A 20,942-nucleotide genomic window follows, 5' to 3' on the forward strand; every position below is an offset into this window, starting at 1 on the left:
TAATTCTTCCCATCTACAGAGCCCACATTTTGTATGTGCCAGTGCAGCTTGGTATAGCGTGGTTCTCTCATACAGAAAACAATTCCATGGCGGAGGCTCTTTTACAGGAGCTCAGCTGCTCAGCAGGGTGGGGTAGACCTCAGGAATTATATCCACATTAATGTATTTCTCATTCCATGGGACTGAGGAGAAAAAGCTCGCAGGACATAGAGCATAAATAGTGGTGGAGTCTTAAATATTCCCAGTTATTAGCCAAGAACAGATGGGTCAGTCTGGGTGCATGTCTCAGCAGCTACACTGTGTTCCTTTGCCACTGGGCCAAAGAAGAGGAGAAAATTGTAAAATTGCGGTCATTTGAGGAAATGGTGAATCACTTCTGCAGGGCAGAAGTGCCACACACCAGCGCTCAGCCTCAGCTGGAACCCGCCGCTATTATGAAACACAAGGATGCCAAGCGCAGGTTTCTCCAGCTGGGCCGATTAACCTTAACATGTTGTTCTGACAGTGCTTCTGCTGTCGGGAGAACGTAAAACCAGCCTTTGGGCCCCCTTCTTTTTGAAACTGTTAAAAGACAGAAGTGAGCCAGGTCACTGTGAGGGGCCATCACGTTAGCAAAGGCTGCACCTCGTGGCTGAGCATCAGCAGCCTTCACGCGGAGCTCCTGACCGGAGCTCAGCCGCGCACCAAGGGTGGGTGCTTTTCACCCACGGCATTTTCATATAGCAGCTTCCCCCCGCCGGCCCAGTGATCTCTGTGCATTGCTTTAGGCCTTACCGGTATCTGGAAGAGATGCAGAAAAGGAATTCCAGCACAAACCTGAGCAACTACATGACCCAGCAGACCATCGAGGCAGTTCACCGAGGAGCAGGCATTCCTGTAAGCCGAGCGCTAGTTCCAGAGCAAACTTGCCACAGCAGCACGGAGAACAAGGATGTGGAAGAGGTGGCTGATGAAGTGGAGGATCCTTGACAACTTACGCTTTTACCAAACACAAAGTTGATTTTAATACCAGGTCATTTATTCTGTTCTGTTAGGGGTCATGTATAGTGAACACAATGCTGCAACAAGGCTTTTTGGTTATTACCAAGAATTTATTTTTTCTGCTTGACTGTACAAGCAACAGTATTGAAGTTAATTACTTCGAACACTACATAAAAAGATTCACAAACTGGTTTCAGTATTTTAATAAATTTGAGAGGGAAAAAACTAACAAGGACTCCATATCATAACTTCAGGCCTTTTTCCCAGTACAGAAAAGAGCTGAGTAACTGAGGTGACAACTCCTGAATCGACAAAATTTTCAAGTACAACTTTGATCTGCTGAGGTGCTAACTGATTTGTCATTCCCTAGAAGTCAGAACGTCTGAAAACAATCTCTGTCCCCTTTGAGTAGGAGCTTGGCTAAAAGTCAAAACTACTCCCCTGTTGCAGAATGAAGGGAGGCTTCCTCCAACCCAGAGCTTTTGTATTTAAATACAAGACACAGGGTCACAAGCTAGAGCTACCTTTTACAAGAATCTGGACTAAACCTTTGACTCCCACAACGGCTGGAAGGGACCTCTGGAGGTCACGGGGTCCAAGCTGGGTCACCCTGAGCAAGTGAGGCTTCTTTTCCAAAAACCACAGTTACATTAAGCCACTCTATCCTAGTCAGATTTGAGGATGTACATTTCTTCCCTGGCATAAGTAACATAAGTCACCACGAGAAGTGAAGCCCAACATAGGTAACTAAGGTTTCACTCACTTCTAAGCCTGTTACGCTGTCCCAGGAAGCTGTATTTAGAGTCACTCCTCACACATTTCATACCAAACAGCCCTTCTGCTTTGAATGATTTTCCTGTTTCGTGACTTGCTCCAAAACTTAGGGTGAATATGAAGTTTTTAAATTGTACATTTTCAGGGAAGAAGGCGGGGGGTGGATTTTAAGGTCAAACCCTGGATGTTACTTGTCCTTTAATAGAAACTTATTTCTGTACTAAGATTATACAAAAAGGATTTCTGCTTTGTGCCTTCCTAACCACAGCACAGCTCTAGCTCAAGCCTTTAAGGTTTGGCACGTTTTCAGGAGTTCGGTGTAACTATTCAGTTCTTGCATCTCATCAGTCACTCCCGGCGCCGTGCCACCCCTTTGAACAGCAGGCCGGGTTCCACCACATGCCAGCTGCTGGAAGACATGGGATCCCTACGGGCACGTCACAGCCTTCACCCTGGGAGGTAAGCAGCCCTCTCCAGCCCTCCTGTTTTTCTGACAAGAAGTCTGCTATGAGATCTTCCCTGTATTTTTAGCAGAGTGTTCAAACCTGCCAAGGTTATAAATAGCTGGGGGTGGGGGCTGGGGAGGCGGGGGGAGGATGGCAGCGCTTGCCTACCTTCCTGCATCTGTACACTCCGTACCGGATAGCAGTAGCTCACTAAATTGGCCTCCACTACAAAGTCCAGATGTCAAGTCAGGTTCGCTGGCTTACGGCTCTGCACCCTTCCCCCTTCTTCCTCTTCTCCAGCCAGGTGACTGCTGAAGGGGCCCCAGCAGTGCCTACACTCATCCAGCTGGCAAGTAGGAGGTGAAGGTCATTTCTTTTACCTTCAGCTAGGAAGAGACAGTTCAGAGTTTCTTTTTCAGATCCTCCATTAGTAGCAAGTTCTGCAAGGCCAGCCTCCTGCAATCCCCATCTGGATCTTTCTCCACCACATCTGTAGAAGAAGCAGCCACTGTTAGTTGGAAAATAGCAAAACGTGCCCTTCACCCAACACGCCTCTGCCGTTCCACTGCCCGTCACAGAACGGCATAAACACAACAGCATATGCAACTAAGTCCGGGCTGGGCATCGGCGCCTGCAGGAATTACGTTAGGCCAGATGGCAGAGATGCACAAACTTGACCATCTGAAGCAGCATGAGTTTAGCTAAGGTGTGGTCAGGTGTGGTGACGCTCAGTTCATTCTTGCAGCAGAAACAAATAGTCAGCTGGGCTGGAACACTACGGAAACCATCTGACCTTGGCAGGGAGGTTATCCCACGGAACGCAGAATGTGTACTTGCGCCCTTGAACTAGCCTTTCTACAGCTGACGTACTAGTATGAACGCAGTCTGCAGTCAGACACTGCACTTACTCAAAAGCCTAAAGTCTCCATTCTGCCAGTTCCTGCCACCTGAACAAATGCTCAGTGCTCCCTCCTGAAACCTGTGCTCACACTGCCCTTCAAAGGGGGGAAAGAGAGGCAAGCCCTGTGTTTCAACACATTCTCCGTTCCGAGAGGTTCGTCTTTTGATAAACTAGCAGCTCTTTCACACCTTACGCAGCATGTAAGGGAAGGCATGAAGCTGCTTCCAGCAGCTGTTGTTTCAGGGGCCTTTAATGAGCCTGCAAAGTAAAAACCAGGATGCACGCAGGATGTCTGAGCAGGGGGAGCCTGGAAGAGCAGCGAATCTGTGTAAGGATATCCTGTACGCACAAGCGGTGTGCTCAGAGCCCAGTACTGTCAGCCCAAACACATGACTCACTCAGATGGAGTAGGGCTATTTATAACCTCAGGGAGCGTTTCACGATGGTGTTTCCATATTCCCTCTACATAAGGCAAAAAGGGGGAGGTTACAAGACAGCTCAGAAGCTCAGAGATTGATGTTGGCACCATTTCCAATTGCTGTGAGCATGGACCTTGAACTGCTGCCACTGAAAGGGAGGCACAGGGCACCAGAGCATCATTCAGGTCTTTACACAAAAGAGACTCACCTATGACATAGGTTTGCGGCACTTGCGAGGGGTGGGGAATTCCCTCAAAGGCAGCTGCTGAGGAATCAAAGGAACCGTTTCCTAGAAATGTTTAGGTATTCCCTCCCTCCCCAGGAAAGATGAGGCTCCTCAGTAGTAGGTCCAGCACGGCATTAAAGGCAACGACAGACAAGTACAAGGTGGATCCCTGCCCCTCTCCCCAGCTGAAACATCCCAAAGCATGTCACAGTACCGTGACAGCGACTGAAGGCATTTTACAGCACGCTGCAAACGCTTTCTAATGGGGAACAGTTCTAGATAGGGCCCAAAGGCTGAAGGGCCCAACAGTCAGTCATATTCACACGATGACCTAGAGCAGCCTGCCGAGGCTCTGTAATAACAGAAGTTATATGAAGTAATAACACACTGCAGCAGATTTGTAGATTTCTACTAAATGCTTCATGGATAACATTTTCTAGCCCACTGTTGCTACAGCTAAAGCACAGTGAGGAAGAGAAACATAGCTGCTTTAAAGGGGTGATTTCTCCTGGCCATTAGGCACGGTAAGAGGTGGCTTGCATGCTCTGCAGCTTGTCATTTTTCCCAACTACAGCAGTAAATCTAATATATGACCCCTCTTGCTAATCTTGCCTGGAAGAGCCATGAAACAACAGCAAGCCCGCTAGCTCAAAGCCATGATTCAGTCACAAAAGCGGGTCTCTAGTGACCGACTTCACCTGCTGGAGCAGCAGGGGGGAGCCCCGTGCCTCACTGCGACTGCTGTTTTACCAACAATCTTACAAGAAATAGCAAAGGCATAGCCCAAGAAGCTGCTGTGTTTCAGGAAGTGGCTCTAGAAGCCCTTTTAAGTAGCACTTAAATTGTATTTGATCAGGCATGGAACAGAGCTGCATTCCTTAATGTTTCTCAATGGCTCCTACAACAAGTTCCCCTTCTTTACTAGACACACAACTGGCATCTCATCCTGCTCTCATTCCCACCAGGATCTACCGTGCAATTATCATAAAAAAATCACTATATGTAAAGAGATGGCTATTACACAACCTACAAGCACAAAAAGATGGTACTAGCTCTGTGATGATCTTCCTTCCAAAATAACTCAGTAAAAACCGATTACGCAGACCCTCACACTGAAAATACATTTACAACATTCCTTGAAAGGCTTTACTTGGCAATAGCAGCGTTAACTGCAGAGACAAGCAGATTCCTCGGAGCACCCCATGTCATGGGAAAAGTAAAGTTTCCAGCCCCACAAGGCGGCTCTCTTCCTTTTAAAGAGCACATAGCCCCACAACCCAGCAGGATCCGAGGCCGCCCGTGTCAGTGGCGCTTCCTGCCTGCTCCCTGCGGGAAGCCAACTCACCAAGAGTGAGAACGGTGAAGGAAACCAACCCAGGGAGTCACACGAGGTCCACTCAGAATACAGTGGATGCTTCAGAGCCACAAAGCACACTTTCCCCTTGTACTTCCAGCACACTGCAATACCAATTTGCACAGTTCCAGCCCACCAGAACCCAAAAGCGGTGCGTGCTGATGCGAGCCACGCTGATGCGAGCCACGCTGGGTGCAGCATGCAAAGCTACTTGCTGTCTTTCACAGGTTGTTCCTTCCATCAGCAATAGGAAGTCGGGGGATGGGGCCATGCTTTTCTTCCTTCTATTTTTAGCACTAACGAAACCCATCTTCCACACACTGGGTGTAAATGGACCATACAAGCCTTGTATGTTACTGCTGGTCACGGTCACTGCCAGGTTGTAATATGCAACATGACAACACTTCCTGCAGCTTCATGAGGTGGGCGGCTGGACACTTAGACCAAGAAAGGGGGCACAATCAATGCACTTTGGGGTTTTTTTGGTCGGCCTGTAAGGTGAGGATAGCCCCACTCTGAAATGCCATACACGCAGCACTCAGCGTAGGCCTGAGGTACCTCAGCACTACACCTGTACAGCACAGAGTGCTCTGGTATTTGCCCTAAAACAAGCAAGCAGGAAATATGCTTCTGTCCATGTCTGCTGCGCAACACCAGGACACTACTGCTACCATCACAGTCAGAAGAGACGCCACAAAAAGCCTGCGCCACTAACCAGAAAGACGCTGGCAGATGCTCCCCCACATCTTACCTCCCAGCCAGGACTGAGTCTCCAAAAGCTCCTCTGTCACGTCTTCCAGCAGACACTCTGTAGGGACACTGAGGAGCGTGGAGGAGATACAGGACAGAAGACCCTGGCGCACGTACCTGTTGGAGAAAAACTGAACTGGTTAGAGCCTGCAGCTTTGTGCTCCACCTCAATTTCCTCACCTCAGGGGTTCTCCAGTTTCAAATGTTTGTCATTATGATGACTTTTACCATATTACTACTAAGTTTAATCATGCACCAGCTGGCAGAGGCCCCCCATACAGAGCCCCCGCTATGCTGTGGTGCAGGGAGTCTAGCATAAATCAGTGTCCTGGACAAGTCTGAGATCAAAACAGAAATCGGGTGTTTACAGGTCTTAATGTCTTTCCAGGCTGGAATGCCAGAATTGAATCGAAAGGTTTCTGAGCTCCCCGAGTAAACACAGATGGAGAGTTGATCAAAAAATTTGTCACGCTTTCTATAGGTGATGACTGTACCTCCACGCTAGAAGAGAGTAGACAAGTTTGTATGTTGGCCTGACATTAAAGTAATGCCTTCATTACGTATTCTTGCAACACTCAGTCATAAGAACACAAGGCTGGAGGAGAGCATAGAGTTTACACATTACATCAGTGTCATTCTCAGTCAGGTGCTAGTCTTGGACAAAGACAAACCACGTCTGGAGACTGGCTCGCAGCGGATTTTTAAAAATGAAAACATGCAACTACAACTCACGGGTCGGTGTGGAAACGCAGAGCCCAAACAAACTCCAGCAGTGCCTTTCCCATTGCAGTAACTGCCTGCAAAACAGGATTATGACAGGAACACTGACCACCTTCACATTCACATCACCCTACAGAACTGGACCTTGAGATAACTCTGTTGTGAAAATCATGGTTACAATTAACTTTATTTTACAGATGAGGAAATTTAAGCAGTAAAGCAAAACGATGCACCCAGCCTCCCACAGAAGTTGGTAGTTTTTCTACCAGAAGCAAAAGATACTGCAGGGGTGTCCTGAATCCCTTGTCTCTTTTTCTGACTATTTTTTCTGACTATTTTTTTCCAAGCCCTTTTCCCAACTTCTCCCCACATGCAACTCAAACTTGCTGCCAGTCTGAGTGGCGGGCCCCAGAGCCCAGGGCTATTTCAGAAGGCACGCCCGGGTCGCCGGGCTGGAAGCCTCTCCTGCTATCTCTGCAGACTTGTGCAGCCTTTCTTACCACAGTGTTGACAGCCAAGTACATCAGGGTGGCTAAAGTGTGGACCAGTCTTCCAAGGACAAAGTGATCCTCCCCCAGGAGATCAAATGTTGTCAAAGGCCTGCAAGTGCAAGATACACAGCCCCGTAGCAGTGAGAAGGCTGAGCAGCGCCTTTGGAACGCTGGCGGGTTATGCAGGGCAAACTGTCCCCCACAAGCCTGAATCCCTATGACAACAGTCATTACAGTCATTCCCAGTTTAATGCAGGCCACAGCTCTTTGCTCCCAAACCAGTAAGATCCTCTACTCTTACAGCACTTATCACGTATTCTACCAACAGGCTTTACCTGGAAAGAACTGCATGCAAAAACCACCACCGCCGCCATACTAGGAACAGTCCATTAAGGCGGGTATTAAAGGAATCTTGATTCTCATGAATCAATTACTCAGCCTTCCCTAGGTAATCAAAGACTTAAGTGACTGACAATAAACTGTGTCCTGTGTCCTATGTGGTCACAAGGACCAGTCCAGGTGACAGGCCCAAACCTGAGGCAGGGCTAACTGGTTAAAGACAGCACTCCGAGTTCGGCGGTTTTGTGTGAGCCTTCCCAGGCCGGGGGTCTGCCAAGACAACTGGTTTGGTACTGCCAAAATCACCCACCTGTGCACCTGTCACAGGTCATTCTTTATGGTGTATGTACGTTTCATATTCACATATACACACACACACATATCTGTCTTCACTTCTGCAGGGTCTTGCATACTCCTGCCCAACAAGACTTCATCAGCTAAGTCCAAGAGACCACAAACACCTCCTCTCTAAGCTTTATGCACGAGCCAAGCATCCGTGTGGTGTCACTGGACTCCCACGCAGCCTCTGGGCTTTAGCCTGCTGCTCTGAGGCAAGCAGAAAGGTTCATTCTGGCAGCTACCATGCCCACGTCCCAAGGTGTTCACACTCACCTGTCAAAGTGCTGAATCAACGGGAAAAAGAAGTGCCCAGCCACAGAACTGAACTCATTTGGGCCAGAAGCCAGTTCCACTTGAGACTGACCCTGTCCAAAAGAAAAAAAAAAGAAGTCTAGGCACAAGATGCAGCACCCAACTCTTCCACTTCACTGGATGCTGTCAAGACTATGGGTTCCTCGCAACCACCCCACTATCAGCCACTGCTTGCTTGTATGCCTATGGCTACTAGTTTCCAGACTGGACGGCTCGCTTGCCACTCGAGGTCCTCTCACACATCTAAGTATAGCTCAGTACTGCTGAGTTAGACATAAGAAACAAGAACATGCAAGGGATAGAGGAGTTTTGGAAAGCAAGTTCTCTGGGATGAACCACTAGGGAGTTCTGGGAACTAGGAAACTGGCATCAATTTATCTCCCTGAAAAACAGGAAGGCTGAGACAGTCCAGCCCAGAGGCAGCTAGTCTGATGGAGGCTCTGGGACCAGTGAGGTGCAGTCACAGCTCCCTGCAGTGGCCAAACAAGCTCGGAACAGCAACAACTATCCCTCAAGGCAAGGAGTTCAAGATCTATTTTCCTCTCCCTGCCAGGAGAGCACTACAGGAGCTGGTACTCTGCACCAAAAGGTTCAGCCAGATACTAAGATAAACATATATTTGCAGTTACAAAGTCTTTCCTTTGGCTTGGACCCAATTTCACAGGTATTCTGCTCTTTCCAGATAAAACTACAGCAACTCCTAGCGTTACCATTTTTACTGGATTTGACATTAGTTTGCTTCTGCCCTGGCCTCACCGTAGCAAATCTCCGAGTCTTGCTTTTGATCCTCTCATCAACAATTCTTCTCCAGCCCTTAGAGCTGTCACTTCCAGGAAGTGGCTGGATACAAGGTTTTTGGGCACCAGGGCGTGTGGTCTTCCCACGGGATTTGGGATAGGACAGCTCCTGAGCTGCCAGAACCAATACCTAGATGATAAAGAGGAAGGTTCTGTAAAAAAGGGCTGGGAAATCCTTGTACTAGGGAACAGAGTTACCTGCAGCCAAACTGCTAGGAACAGCCAGGCAGAAAGGAACAACAGGTTTAGAATGAAGAACAGCAGGTTAACTGACCCTCAGCCAACGCTAAGGTAAGAGATTCCCACGCCTCTGCCTACGAGGAGTAAAACGTAGCCACATTACATCTCAGGGAAACAGCAGTGGTGCAACAAAGACGCAAGGGAAGCAGGAAGTGAAGAGAAGAGCACTTACATCGAGAATGTCCATGCGCTGACGAAGACTGTAGTTCAGAGCGTAGAACTGAGAGGTCAAGTACTTTGCTACCTGTACAGCAAAATCAAGGCACAATGAACACCATCCCAGGCTGGAAAAAGCCTTCCCACCGACCCTAAAAGCACTCCGTTTCAGAAGTCCTGCTTCCTGTTAGTTAACAAGCCTCCAAGAGAAGGGCAGAGACATGCTGTGCAAACGGGAAATTCAGACACTTCCACTTCCAGATTCTCTCAAAGCAAGTAAATGACAAATGGGACTGCCATTCTTCTCCCCCTCCCATGCAGGGACACAGAAACAACTGCCACGGCAGCTTTGGCACTTCGAAGGAGACTTACTGTGGCCTTGCAATACTTGAAGAGGGGTTATAACGAGGATAGAGAGACACTTTCTACCAAGGCCTGTCCTGAGAGGACAAGGGGAAAAGGTTTTAAACTGACAGAGGGTAGGTTTAGATTGGACATAAGGAAGAAATTCTTTACTGTGAGGGTGGTGAGACACTGGAACAGGTCGCCCAGAGAAGCTGCCCCAGAAGCCTTCAAGGTCAGGTCGGATGGGGCTCTGAGCAAACTCATCTAGTGCAAGATGTCCCTGCCCACAGCAGGGGGGGTTGGAAGTAGATGATCTTTAAATGTCCCTTCCAACCCAAACCATTTGCTGATTCCATGCTTACAACCACCAGTCAAATCATCTTTTAGAGAAGCCCTTTGTGCCTCAGCTTCCCATTTTTGCGAAACAATCACTCCTGCAGTGCATCAAGATCTTATTTCATTTGCCTGGTCAGGGATACTCATACTAACAGCCTCCAAAGAGCTCCTCCAGTCCGTTGCAGCTCTGAGAGAGTTTTCTCTTTCCTGTTGTTTCAGTCATCTATTGCAGATTCTTCAGTGCATAGCCCATCTCTGCATAAATGCTGCCAGACATGAACTAGCTATTCTACCACACTCTGATAGCTGCTTCTAGCAAGAGACTCAGCTGCTTACATTTTTGCCTGTGCCTCAAGTGGAAAAAGGAAAGCACCAAGAGGGACTCACAGGTATTGGATCTGTGGTTAAAACAGCTATTTGAGCTCTCTGACGGAGCTCCAGAAAGCCTTCGATGCAGGTCTTCTCCTCCAAATGTAATAATATTTTTGCCAGCTCGACACTAACCTGCTCAAAATACAAAAAAACCCAAATCAAATCCCTGCAGGTGTTTGCGTTTTCTCTTCTCACAGGATTTACACACCATTTCTAATGTTTAAGCAAAGACAATAATGGTATAGAGTATAGGCAACATGTCCGTTACTTAGGAGGGAGAGAAAACACAGTAAATGCCATCAAGACAGATTTCTCCAAACACTATGCCAATTTCTCTGTCCACCATTTGCTTCAGCTTTTTGGACAAGTGGTGGCATGATGATATAGCAGGACCTGTCACCATAAGCGATGGGTTAAAGGGTACAGTACCACACCCGAAGCCCATCCTGCTCAGTAACAGGCCTGATGAGCAGCAGCAGATCACGCACTGTCTACACCCCTTCCCTTGGCTGGCAGCTGCCACATTCAAGTGTTCACTAACAAGTGGTGGTGAGCACTCATCACACCAGTGACCTTGTCCCAAGTTCCTCTCACCTGAGCTTTTCATCTTGACCAGTACAATCCAACTGCTCCCTCTGGAAGACATCATGCTTGTACAAGCAAACAGGGAAAGTCCATTTGATTTTATCTCCCATTTTTGTTGGGGAATAACAATTAAATTCCATTTCAATTAAAAATCAATTAAATCCGAAACTAAAATCAATTGGTCTGTGGAATTCATGGCTGCTCTGCAAACTGCATTTCTAATGTTTTTTCTTCCCAGCACCAAGCATGGAGCTTCCTGACGTTACCGGCAAGCTCTACTTGCAACACATTTCATTTTCAGCACCGGAGCTGCTAAATGCCATGCTATGCCAGCACCTTTGCCTGCTTCTTTGTTCCTCTGTGCTCTGTAGCCTCACCTCCAAAGCTATTTTTCTATTCCCTTCCCAAGTTGAAAGCTTTAAATCCAGGTACACGTTAGCCTGGCCTGCTGCTGTATTGGAATGTTTAGACTCTACAAAGGCAAAGGGATAATTCTGTAGCTACAGCCCACTGGTAACTCATACTGCTTCACCTACCTCTCTTGTTGCTACTGGATTCTTTCGAACCAAGCCCTCAAGAGCCTTGACTGTAGCTTCCCATCTGTCCACATCTTCAGATCCCGTCAGGACTAAAGGTAATCAAAAGACAAACGAAAGCTATTAACGGAATAGTTGTGCTTGCATAAGTGCCCCCAACTTTCTTCTGCCAATAGTTTATCTTGTGTTACGGGCAGACATCACCGACCCAGCGCACTATCAGTAGTATGAACTAAATTGTAATTACTCAGAAATTACACTTCAATACTTGAGCCCAGATTACTGAAATCCTACAGCTTTTTCAAATTAGCTCATAAAAAAACCCAAACAAACTTCAGAGATGATTCTCCCAAACCCAGTGAGAAACAGATGAAAACTCAGCCCCAAACCTCCTACCTTCAATACAGTCTCGGATATACACAGGAGCCTTAGTTTTTAGTTCTTTATCCTCTGACATGTCGTAAGGCATAAGGTCATCATCACTGCAAAAGAAATAAAGGCAGGAGTTAGTCTATGGGGTATAGATGTTCTTTCTTTCCCCAGCTATCCACAACATGGAAAGAACCAGCACACACTGTCCTAACACCATCACTGCTGCCTCACCCCGCAGCACTGTTGAAGCCTAGCCTGGAAGTGTTCCTTAGGAAGTTCTATGAATTACTCTGAAGGTCAGTGGAAGAGCACTTCTGTGACCAGATCTGGAACTGGATCTCCTGGTCAAGTGCAGGAAGGAGACAGGTGACCAAAAGACTAGAAGCCGATTCTTCAGATTTCTTTATACGTTGGTAAAATGACAGAGTAAGACAAGTCTGCTATTAAAAGCGGTAAACATACCCATAATGCCAGGAAACACGTATATACATCAAATGGACTAAATACAATGGTTGTACATGATGTGGGCTTTGCTTAAATTATCGACTAATGTACTTACACGCAATTTCCTACACAAAGTTCTACTCTGCTGCATACTACTCAGCTGAACAAGGTCAGAAAGCACAAGATTTGCCAAGAAACGCAACTACCAATAGCTCCCTTCTCCCCACATCTGCTCTTAGAACCTGCCATTTTTTTTCCATTTCCTACCAGTTTCTTGCCCCATACCTGTCCAGCTCAGCATCCAACTCCTCGTCTGGCACCACAGGGGCTTCTGTATGTGATTTCTTGTTACCTTCCAACACCAATGGCAGTGCAGCATCTGCTTGCTCATTCCTGCTGTGAGGAACAAGAAGTATTAAAACCAATGACAGTAACAGCCAGATAATCATTTCTGCTGCAGTCTCCCACCCAGCTCGGTCAACACAAGGAACAAAGTCCTGGGAAGGAGAATGTGGTGAGGGGAGAAGACATGCAGAATTTCTTAAGAGAAGAGCAAGGGAAAACAAAAATTAAGCTAGCTAACTTGCTGCGTTCCCCTGCACTAACCTGTACCTAGGACTGCTAAGGGAAGACTTGTCTGTGATAACTGGATCACACTGGCCTGCACCATATTTGAAGCTGCAAATGAAACTGAACAAATAGGGAAGAAACACCTTTAGCCATGACTAGTAGAATGAATACAATAATTGAGAATTTTTCTTCTGTCTCTGTGCTTATTCCTGTGGACTTCGGCACTGCCCTTTCATCTCTCCGTTTCTCAAATGCTGTCTCAAACAGCTGTCCATGCTGATTATGCACCTAAAAGGGGAGCAAAAACTTCTGTACTTTACTGGAGTGCTGGACAGCTTCACTTGCTAATAACACGAAGTGCTTCATTCATCTGCTGATAAAACCAAGCGCTACAAAGCGCCTCGGCAGATCCTATGGAAGTTAAGAACCAAAGAACCAGTCTTTAAACTGACAGATATGCTAGATTTTTGTCACTGCATGGGCTGGGGGCATACGACCCAAATGCCCAATTTCCAAGATGCAAACAGAAGGCCCATTTGATTCTACCCAGGGGGCCACAAGACCCCTGCAGCATGGTTTCATCACGTGCAGCTATCAAACAAACAATGTTAATACACAACTACCATCTGAATTATGAATTTAACATAACTACATTGCACCGCAAGAATAAGCATTATAAGGCTCAGGAATATGTAAGACATCTTGAATACTGTATACAGTTCTACTGTATAACTCAGAAACGGAGAAGGGCTAAAAGATGGTGTGGAAATTAATAGTAGGAATATCTTACTCATCATCTGGAAGGCTGGGGACAACACAGAACGGTGGAGCCTGCACCAGAAGGGACTTCAGTTCTCTTGCTTCGTCATCTTCTTTGTACTAGACATTCAAAATAACTGTTACTGCACTCCATTTGATTGCAAATACGCCCAGCATTCAACATTTGACCCTTCTACTGCATGCAAGCAAAGGCTGAATCACGAGCAGATGAACTCGCACAAATCCCATTCATTTCAGTCACCGTGCTGCCAGCAGCGATGTATTTATGCTGTACAGTGATCTGTGCCGTAAGTAACCTTCATCGCTGTATTTAACAGCAGTACCTGATCAGACCTTGCCTGAACGTTGTTAGAATCTCTAAAAGATTTAATAAATGGCAGTGCAACAAGTTTTTTTTAAAAAGTATGTGATTTAATCTCATAATTCTTATAAACTCTACTGGAAATAGCAGAGCATATATCCCCACGTCAGTCTTCAAAATCTCAACTCTGAGCAAGTCTTCCCACCACGGCAGGGACTGAATGTTCCCCACTGGTTTAGGTTTGAAGTTCCCTCTCAACTTCCATGAGTCAGATTCTGATTCCCTCGTGCCATAGGATAACCCCCTAGCAGTCCTCCACCACCACCAGTCTGCCCTGAGCTACGCCATCAGGTTACACTCTTAAGGTCACTCGCAGCCACCTGGCCATTTTCTATGCAATTTTTTTTTTGTAGGCAGATACGCTCTCTTTTTGAAAGTGTTGCTGCCTCTCCTTATTTCCCAATAATAAGTGTTAGAACTTGCTATAATGCTCTAGATCATCTGGTTTAAAGCTTTTATTATTTTATTAAGCCCTGCACACCAGACACAAATTTCATTATAACCTTCACCTGAAACTTCAGGACAGGTCCGTCAGTGTTTATTTTTGAACTAATGCTCTCTGCCACAATCATTCCCAGACGCCGTATTTGTGGTAGATTGCTGTCTAAATGGCATTTCACACCCTCCATCATGCTTGTGAGAAGCCCTGGGGAAAAAAAAAAAAACCAACAATCCCCCCGAAACACACACCACAAAAAACCATGAGACCCAAACAGTACATCAAACAACGACAGGAACAAACATCCATCTTTACGGTGGTTCCCTGAGAGGGCTTCTTTAGCTGCTCACCATCCAACAATGGGTAGAAAGGTAAGAAGGGCCACACAGCTGTGACTTCTCTTTCTGCAATGGCAGTGTTGCCCTTCAGCACCACCATAGTAAAACCATACCTCTTCATGGGGTACAAAGTCAATGAAACATTACAATATATTCTAAATTTGGGTTATTTTGGTTTTCACTGAAACAAAAAAGGATGGTAAGTCAAGTCAATCTTTAGCTTTTTTTCAGAACGCTTCAAAGTGAAAAGTCATGTTTTGAGATAGGCACAAACTCTGACCGGTACAAGAATCACAAGAGGGAGAAATTTACCTCATCACCTAGATAAGTTGAAACAGGCAGTTAACACCAGTATTTCTCAGCCCACAGAGAATGATGGTTGCCAGCTTTACCAGGGCAGACCTACAGCTGTTACACTGACCTCGTTCAGCTCAGAAAAGCTTATCTTTTCAACAGCTTTCAGATAAAAAACGGATTCTGAAACTACAGTACTGTTAGCAAATAACAGGTCACTCATTCGTCTGAAGAAGAATTAATTCTAGAACGAAACAGATGAACAGGTCTTATAAGCCAACCTTCTCCTCCCATAAAGGCCACACCTACAGAAAAGTAACTCTAGACATTGGGCAGATTTATTTTTTATTTTAGACCAGGACCCCAATGTGCTACGCACAGTACGAACACAGAATAGAGGCGGCCCTGGCCAGTAACTCATTATCCCTGTTTATCTCACACTGAGAAGCAGAATGACACTGAGAAACGCACATGGATAGTCCGAGGCCAACCAAACAGCTTTTTATCCTGACATACTTTCCCCTGTCCCCTTCGGAACCTTACTCATGCTCCAACAGTGAGCCTATAAATCGCACATCACGCCACTCCTCTAACCAGCCCCAGAGTCAATCCTTGCTTTCCTGTGACAAAACTTAAGGGTTCCTAAACCATCGTTCAGGTAAGAACCTTAGGTCACAGATACACTTCTCCAATTCCATGATTTAAAGCTATGCATTTGGAACTATATCACATCAGTGCTACAGAAGAGAGGCTACCCTGTTTACCAAGATGAATATGAGACAATTTTGTTTATCCATAGATCAAAACAAAATGTTTTTTACTCACAGTCAGACCTTCTGTTAAACCAATCTAACCTGTACTTCTCCCGCCGCCTCACCTTGTCTGCAGCTCTCAATTTCAGGCTCCTTCAGGTGGGAGAGGCAGATAAGGATGGCCTTGCTAATGTACTGCTGCTGCTCAGGTGGAGAGTGTTTCACAGCACTGCTGCTGCCCCAGGTCTCCAAAAGTTCTTGCAGCACCTGAATCAGAGAACTCAAGTGGGCTTGAAAGATCTTTTCTACACCTAAGTAATCTCTTCGAAGCACATTTCTGACATGTGCTTTCATACAGCACATTGTATGTTCTGCTGGCCTTTTGGTCTTCACACTTCCCAGTGAACTTCACACTCCCTACAAATGGAGCTAACTTTGTATTTCAGGGCCCAAAACATACTGTGCTTGACCAATTGAGAACTCTGCATTACCTTTAATAAATTGTTTTTAATAATACATATTATTAAAAATATGTATTTTTAATATTTTTTAATTTTAAAATTAATTTTTTTTAATTCTATTTTAAAATTAAATTTTAATTTTATTTTAAAATTTAAAAATATGTATTTTAATAAATACATAAATTTTTTTATTTAAAAGTGGTGAGCTTATTTCTCATAAATATTATATAGAAAGCAATAAATAATATTGTCAAAAACCAGTATGATTTTATGTGTTTTCAGTCCAATCTTATATAGCTGCCAGTACTTCCAGGTAATTTTAGAATGTGTAACCAGCGGGGGGGGGGGAGAGGAATTGACAAAAACGGTAGAGATTTCCAGAGATACCAATTTCCTAGAAGTTCCATCACGCTGCTGACTTGGAGTCTGAAAGTATCTGCAACCCCACTGAGGAGGCAGATGAGATTCTGAAGCACCATCCATTTGGCAGGCAGCTTTCAAGCAACTTCGCCATCTGCCCAGCCGCACAAATAGGAGATGACAGAGGAAGCTGAGAAGGATGGAGGACATGGGACATCTGTTGGAACCCAAGCCGCATTAGTTTTGCTACTTGGAAGACAATCTACCAATTAAATTTGAAAAACTACTGCCAAGTCTTCAATTTGTATATGACAATTTACTTGTGATATGGCAGGGCTTCCCTCACTCTCATGAATAGTGGCAAAATTGTCTTAGAGAAGCACCGAAATTGTGCACTCCACAGGCACACATATACGCACACTCACACAGCAGAATGTTTTCTATCAGATACCCCACCAACAATGTCACTTAATCTTACTTTGATCAGTAAGGGACGCCGAAGGCTATCCAGGGACAGGTAGCCAAGGAGGTTCTGCAGCACTGCAGTCTGCAACAAAACCCATGAGTTTTGCTTTAACTGGGCATAAAGTTGTGCAGCAATAGCAAGCATGTATTTTTACTGTGTTAAACATCTCATTCTGAGGGACTGGTTGACAACATTCAAAGACAGAAAAATAAGCAAATTTAAAAACCCAACCACAGACACACTCATGCAGTTGCTATGAAATACACGGAAAAACAAGACAGGAATACAGTACAGTATTTTTACCATCAAAACCAGATCAGCAGAGTCACAGGCAAACATGGAACACAGAAAGTCTAGAGAACATCTCCCACAACATCACAAACCACAGAACACTTTAACACCTTGTGACAAACACAGGTGCACAGGGTGGGGGGCAGAGGAAGTCCTTGTCTCATCTCTTCAATCTAATTCTTAGCCCTGAGGCCGATCACAGCTTCTTCAGTCTCTCCTTTCAGATTCTAAATTAACTAGACGTCGCCAGCTCCCCAGAATACTGAAATTATGCACAAAACCCCAAATGGTTCCAGAAAAAGACTACAGTAACTCTGCTAATGGCCATCAACCCTAAGAGAGCACATGAATCCCATGATTTCAAAGCAACCATTTACCACTCCCTCTTCATTACATTCAGCTGAGGGGATGTAAGTGAACAGCTGCATAGCTCAGGTACGCATTAGGAGACAGAGGGCTGATTTCAGAACGAAGAGTTAAATCTTACTCGAGAACACCTGCAGCTTGGCTAAAAAACACATCAGCACTTGGGAAAAACAGGTGTTACTGCACCACTGTTCAACACAGAGTCCTTACCGTGTGGCCATACTGCAAGAGCAGCACCTTCTGTGTCACCACAAACTGAGCTTTCTTGTTTTTCACAACCAGGTTACCCAGCAACCTAGACAAGACATCTGCCCTAGCAGGACAGGTCAACAGCAAAACGTTAGGGATCCACGTAATTACTGTCACGCTGTTACCAATCACAGGAAATTTTGTGAACAGCTATTTGCAATAAAATTTCTAAAACACCTCTGAAGTTTTAAGAGTGAGTCATTAACTGCAAAGAATGTTTAAACTTGTTTTTTCACTGCATGTCATGGTGCAGATGTTTAAGAAATGGTTGCAGGTTCTACCTGAGAGGGAATAATCAACTACTTTACCCCTAGAGTCTCTCAGGAAATGGCACTGTAAGAAACCACCTACACAAACACACACACACACACCCCCCCACACACACCAGCATCTTTCAGAAACCGATTCTGCAAGTATTTGTGAAAAAAAATCCAGCCTTTGCTCTGTAGCAGGGAGGAAAGCAGGGTTCTTACCCAGGTGCTGTCTGCACAAAACCAAGGACTACTGCTTCCATCCAGCGGTCTGGCACACATTCAACCAACCGCCAGCATATTCTTTGCCAGATGCAGTCTGACTTGGTGAGATCCGTTAGATGGGGTACCAAAACACTCAGAATTTCCTCTGAAGTGGAAAAGAAAACAGGTAAGCACACCAGATGGACAGAACTGGTGCAATGGTGCTCAAAGCCTGCAAGCAAATGTCAAGGTCCTTACAAGATGAGGACATACGATGTACAGTTTGCAGTTCTACATTGCTCCTGTGGTAAGAACTAACCTAAGCAGCCTAAGGAACTTGCAAGTATTCCTCATCACAGTAAACACAGCTAGAAAACCTTTCCTCTTCTTCCCCAGCCCTGTTAACTACTTCTGCATCCAGTGGCTTCCAAGTCCTAAGGAAAGTCAGACTGAGGGCTACTCACATGAGAGGGTTATTACGTATGGGCAGTGATTTATGCTGGTATTTATGAGGCACTTCCAGACCACTGGATGAAAAGCACTAGAAAAGCACAGTTACCCTGAATGGCAGGATGAGAAAGCTAATAACCTTTATATCAATTAATATCAATTTTTGAGAGAACAGATCGCATTCACATGAGCTGACAGAAAAGCACCAGCATCTATCAGATGCCTACTTGAGTAGCCTTAGAAAGCCTGTACAGCTCACCTCGCAAAACCCCCAAAGTATTACCTGGTCAATCTCCCACTCCCTCTGTCGATTATCATCACAGTCATTCTTCTGTACTAATACAGTAAAACAGACCTTCCCTCGCCACAAAATAGTCTTGTAAAAAACACTCACTTTGTCTTCCTTGAACGCATACCTTCCCCAGGACATGAGAAACAAAAGAGATTGAGCAATCCAAGCCACCTGGGATAAAACAGACACAAGCTTAACAAGTGCATACCAGCATCCTCCAAACAGCCTTCAGGAGGTGCATGCACTTCTACAAGTGCTGAAGCCTGAAAAGAGATTAACTTCTTCTCTTCAAGCATCACCCCTTCCTCCCTCCACCACCTGCCTTCAGGCACAAAACGGCACCCAGTATTACTTATATGCAGTGAGAGTCAGAAGACTAAAATAGTTCAGTCCCACTTTAGCACAATGGTAACAAAGCCACTGTTCATTCAGTTGAACATGAATTCATACAGAATGAAACAAAGTTAATTCAGTACCATTTAAATCTTATATAGAATTCCTCCAGCAGAGACCAAGTGACCACAATTAAGCTTTGGCAACAGATGAAACTATTTAACCACCTGTAGGATTGCACCTTTCAGGGAGATTTAAAAAACCTGGGCCATCTTGCTCATCCCTGGTACCTTACACTTTTAACACAACAAACTTTAGCCTGGAGGATGAACGTGAGGCTCAGCAATACCCGTTAGCTGTATTTCAAGCACCAGCCAAGGGGGTCAATAGACACAACACTTCTTCATGAGAGCTGTCTCTATAGCACAGCCCTCCTGCACTCTTACCTCTCAGAGACTCTGAGATCTTCTGCAGCACCTGGATAATCGCACCACCCAAGAACGGAAAGTAGTTCTGTGGGAAGAATACTGGGGGGGGGTTCCCTTGGAGTTTATTGCTCACGTGATCAGGCAAACATACGACCTTGTTGAGCAGGGCCTCCTGCAGCTCAGGCGAGCCAGCCTGCACTTGCTGCTGACAGACATCCCACATCAGAGCTGAAATCCGTCCTTCCTGCAGGAACTGCTCCAGCACCGCAACGACCTCCCCCAGACGAATGTTAGGGCTGGAAGAAAGTAACTGGAGTACGTCCCTGCCCCTTTTAACTGATTTAAAAATATATAAAATATGTGCATCCCATTGTTTTTGTATTGTTGTATCACCACTACAACACCGCTGCTCAATCACACGTAATTTTAATCAAAACCGAACTAAAATCGAAGCGCTCTCTGCATCTCTCTAGTTCCCGCAGCTCCCAGCCTCCCAGGATGCTCCACAGGCATAATAAGGAGCGGCTGGAGCCCTGCGGGAAGGCCCAGCCCCCGAGCGGCTGTGGGCACGGGCGAGGCCCCCCGCACCCTGCGGCCCCGCTAAGCCGCGGCCCGCCGACGCCCGCCCCGCCGCCTGCCGCCGCTCGCCCCCGCCGCGGACTGACCCTGGGGAGGCGAGAGCCTCCAGCAGGGCGCCGAGCGCCAGACCGGGCGGGCCCTCCAGGAAGCAGCTCTGCCACAGGCCCTCGGGCCGCGCCGCGGGGGGCGCCCGGGCCAGGCCCCGCAGGAAGGCGCCGTACAGTGCCCGCTCCCGCTCCCCAAGGGCGGCCGGGCCCCCCGCCTCCGCCAGGGCGGCCCGCACCGCGCCCAGCGCCGCCGCCGCCGCCGCCCCCTCCCCGGCCTGGCACAGCTCCGCCGCCGCGGTCCGCAGGGCGCGCTCCAGCGCCGCCATGACGCGAAGGGAGCGCGGCCACAACGCCACTTCCGGCCCGCCGCACGCCACTTCCGGCCGGCCGCGGCCA

The 20,942-nt window shown here is 46.5% G+C and overlaps 2 protein-coding genes across 13 annotated transcripts in view; one reads left to right on the plus strand and one right to left on the minus strand.

Annotated features, from left to right (window-relative positions):
• The window catches only part of IFT140 (intraflagellar transport 140), an 85,904-nt gene extending 84,814 nt beyond the window's left edge, over nt 1-1,090 (plus strand). For 8 of the 10 annotated variants that reach the window (XM_037384001.1, XM_037384003.1, XM_037384002.1 and 5 more), the window contains one exon: nt 770-1,090. In XM_037384001.1, coding sequence (XP_037239898.1) covers nt 770-969 — 200 coding nt within the window. In that variant the 3' untranslated portion in view covers nt 970-1,090. The remainder of the gene's footprint in view (nt 1-769) is intronic. The other 2 variants (XM_037384009.1, XM_037384008.1) reach the window with 1 other exon arrangement.
• TELO2 (telomere maintenance 2) lies at nt 1-20,895 on the minus strand. 3 transcript variants are annotated; one of them, XM_037384012.1, is made up of 21 exons: nt 20,586-20,893; nt 19,939-20,216; nt 19,262-19,330; nt 18,436-18,583; nt 17,924-18,026; nt 17,069-17,137; nt 15,895-16,036; nt 14,456-14,592; nt 13,596-13,684; nt 12,521-12,631; nt 11,816-11,901; nt 11,420-11,511; nt 10,314-10,430; nt 9,262-9,333; nt 8,809-8,979; nt 8,014-8,105; nt 7,072-7,171; nt 6,584-6,648; nt 5,853-5,968; nt 2,582-2,691; nt 1-780 (listed from the first exon to the last, which is right to left on the minus strand). In XM_037384012.1, the coding sequence occupies exons 1-20, from the start codon at nt 20,870-20,872 to the stop codon at nt 2,603-2,605; spliced, it is 2,433 nt and encodes an 810-aa protein (XP_037239909.1). In that variant the 5' UTR covers nt 20,873-20,893; the 3' UTR covers nt 1-780; nt 2,582-2,602. The 3 variants fall into 3 exon arrangements, with proteins under 3 accessions (XP_037239909.1, XP_037239908.1, XP_037239910.1); XM_037384011.1 differs by lacking the exon at nt 1-780 and having other exon boundaries at nt 1,071-2,691; nt 20,586-20,892; XM_037384013.1 differs by lacking the exons at nt 1-780; nt 7,072-7,171 and having other exon boundaries at nt 1,071-2,691; nt 20,586-20,895.
• Nucleotides 20,896-20,942: the final 47 nt, after the last annotated feature.

Source organism: Falco rusticolus, chromosome 4 (assembly GCF_015220075.1).
Source record: "Falco rusticolus isolate bFalRus1 chromosome 4, bFalRus1.pri, whole genome shotgun sequence".
Taxonomy (NCBI): domain Eukaryota; kingdom Metazoa; phylum Chordata; class Aves; order Falconiformes; family Falconidae; genus Falco; species Falco rusticolus.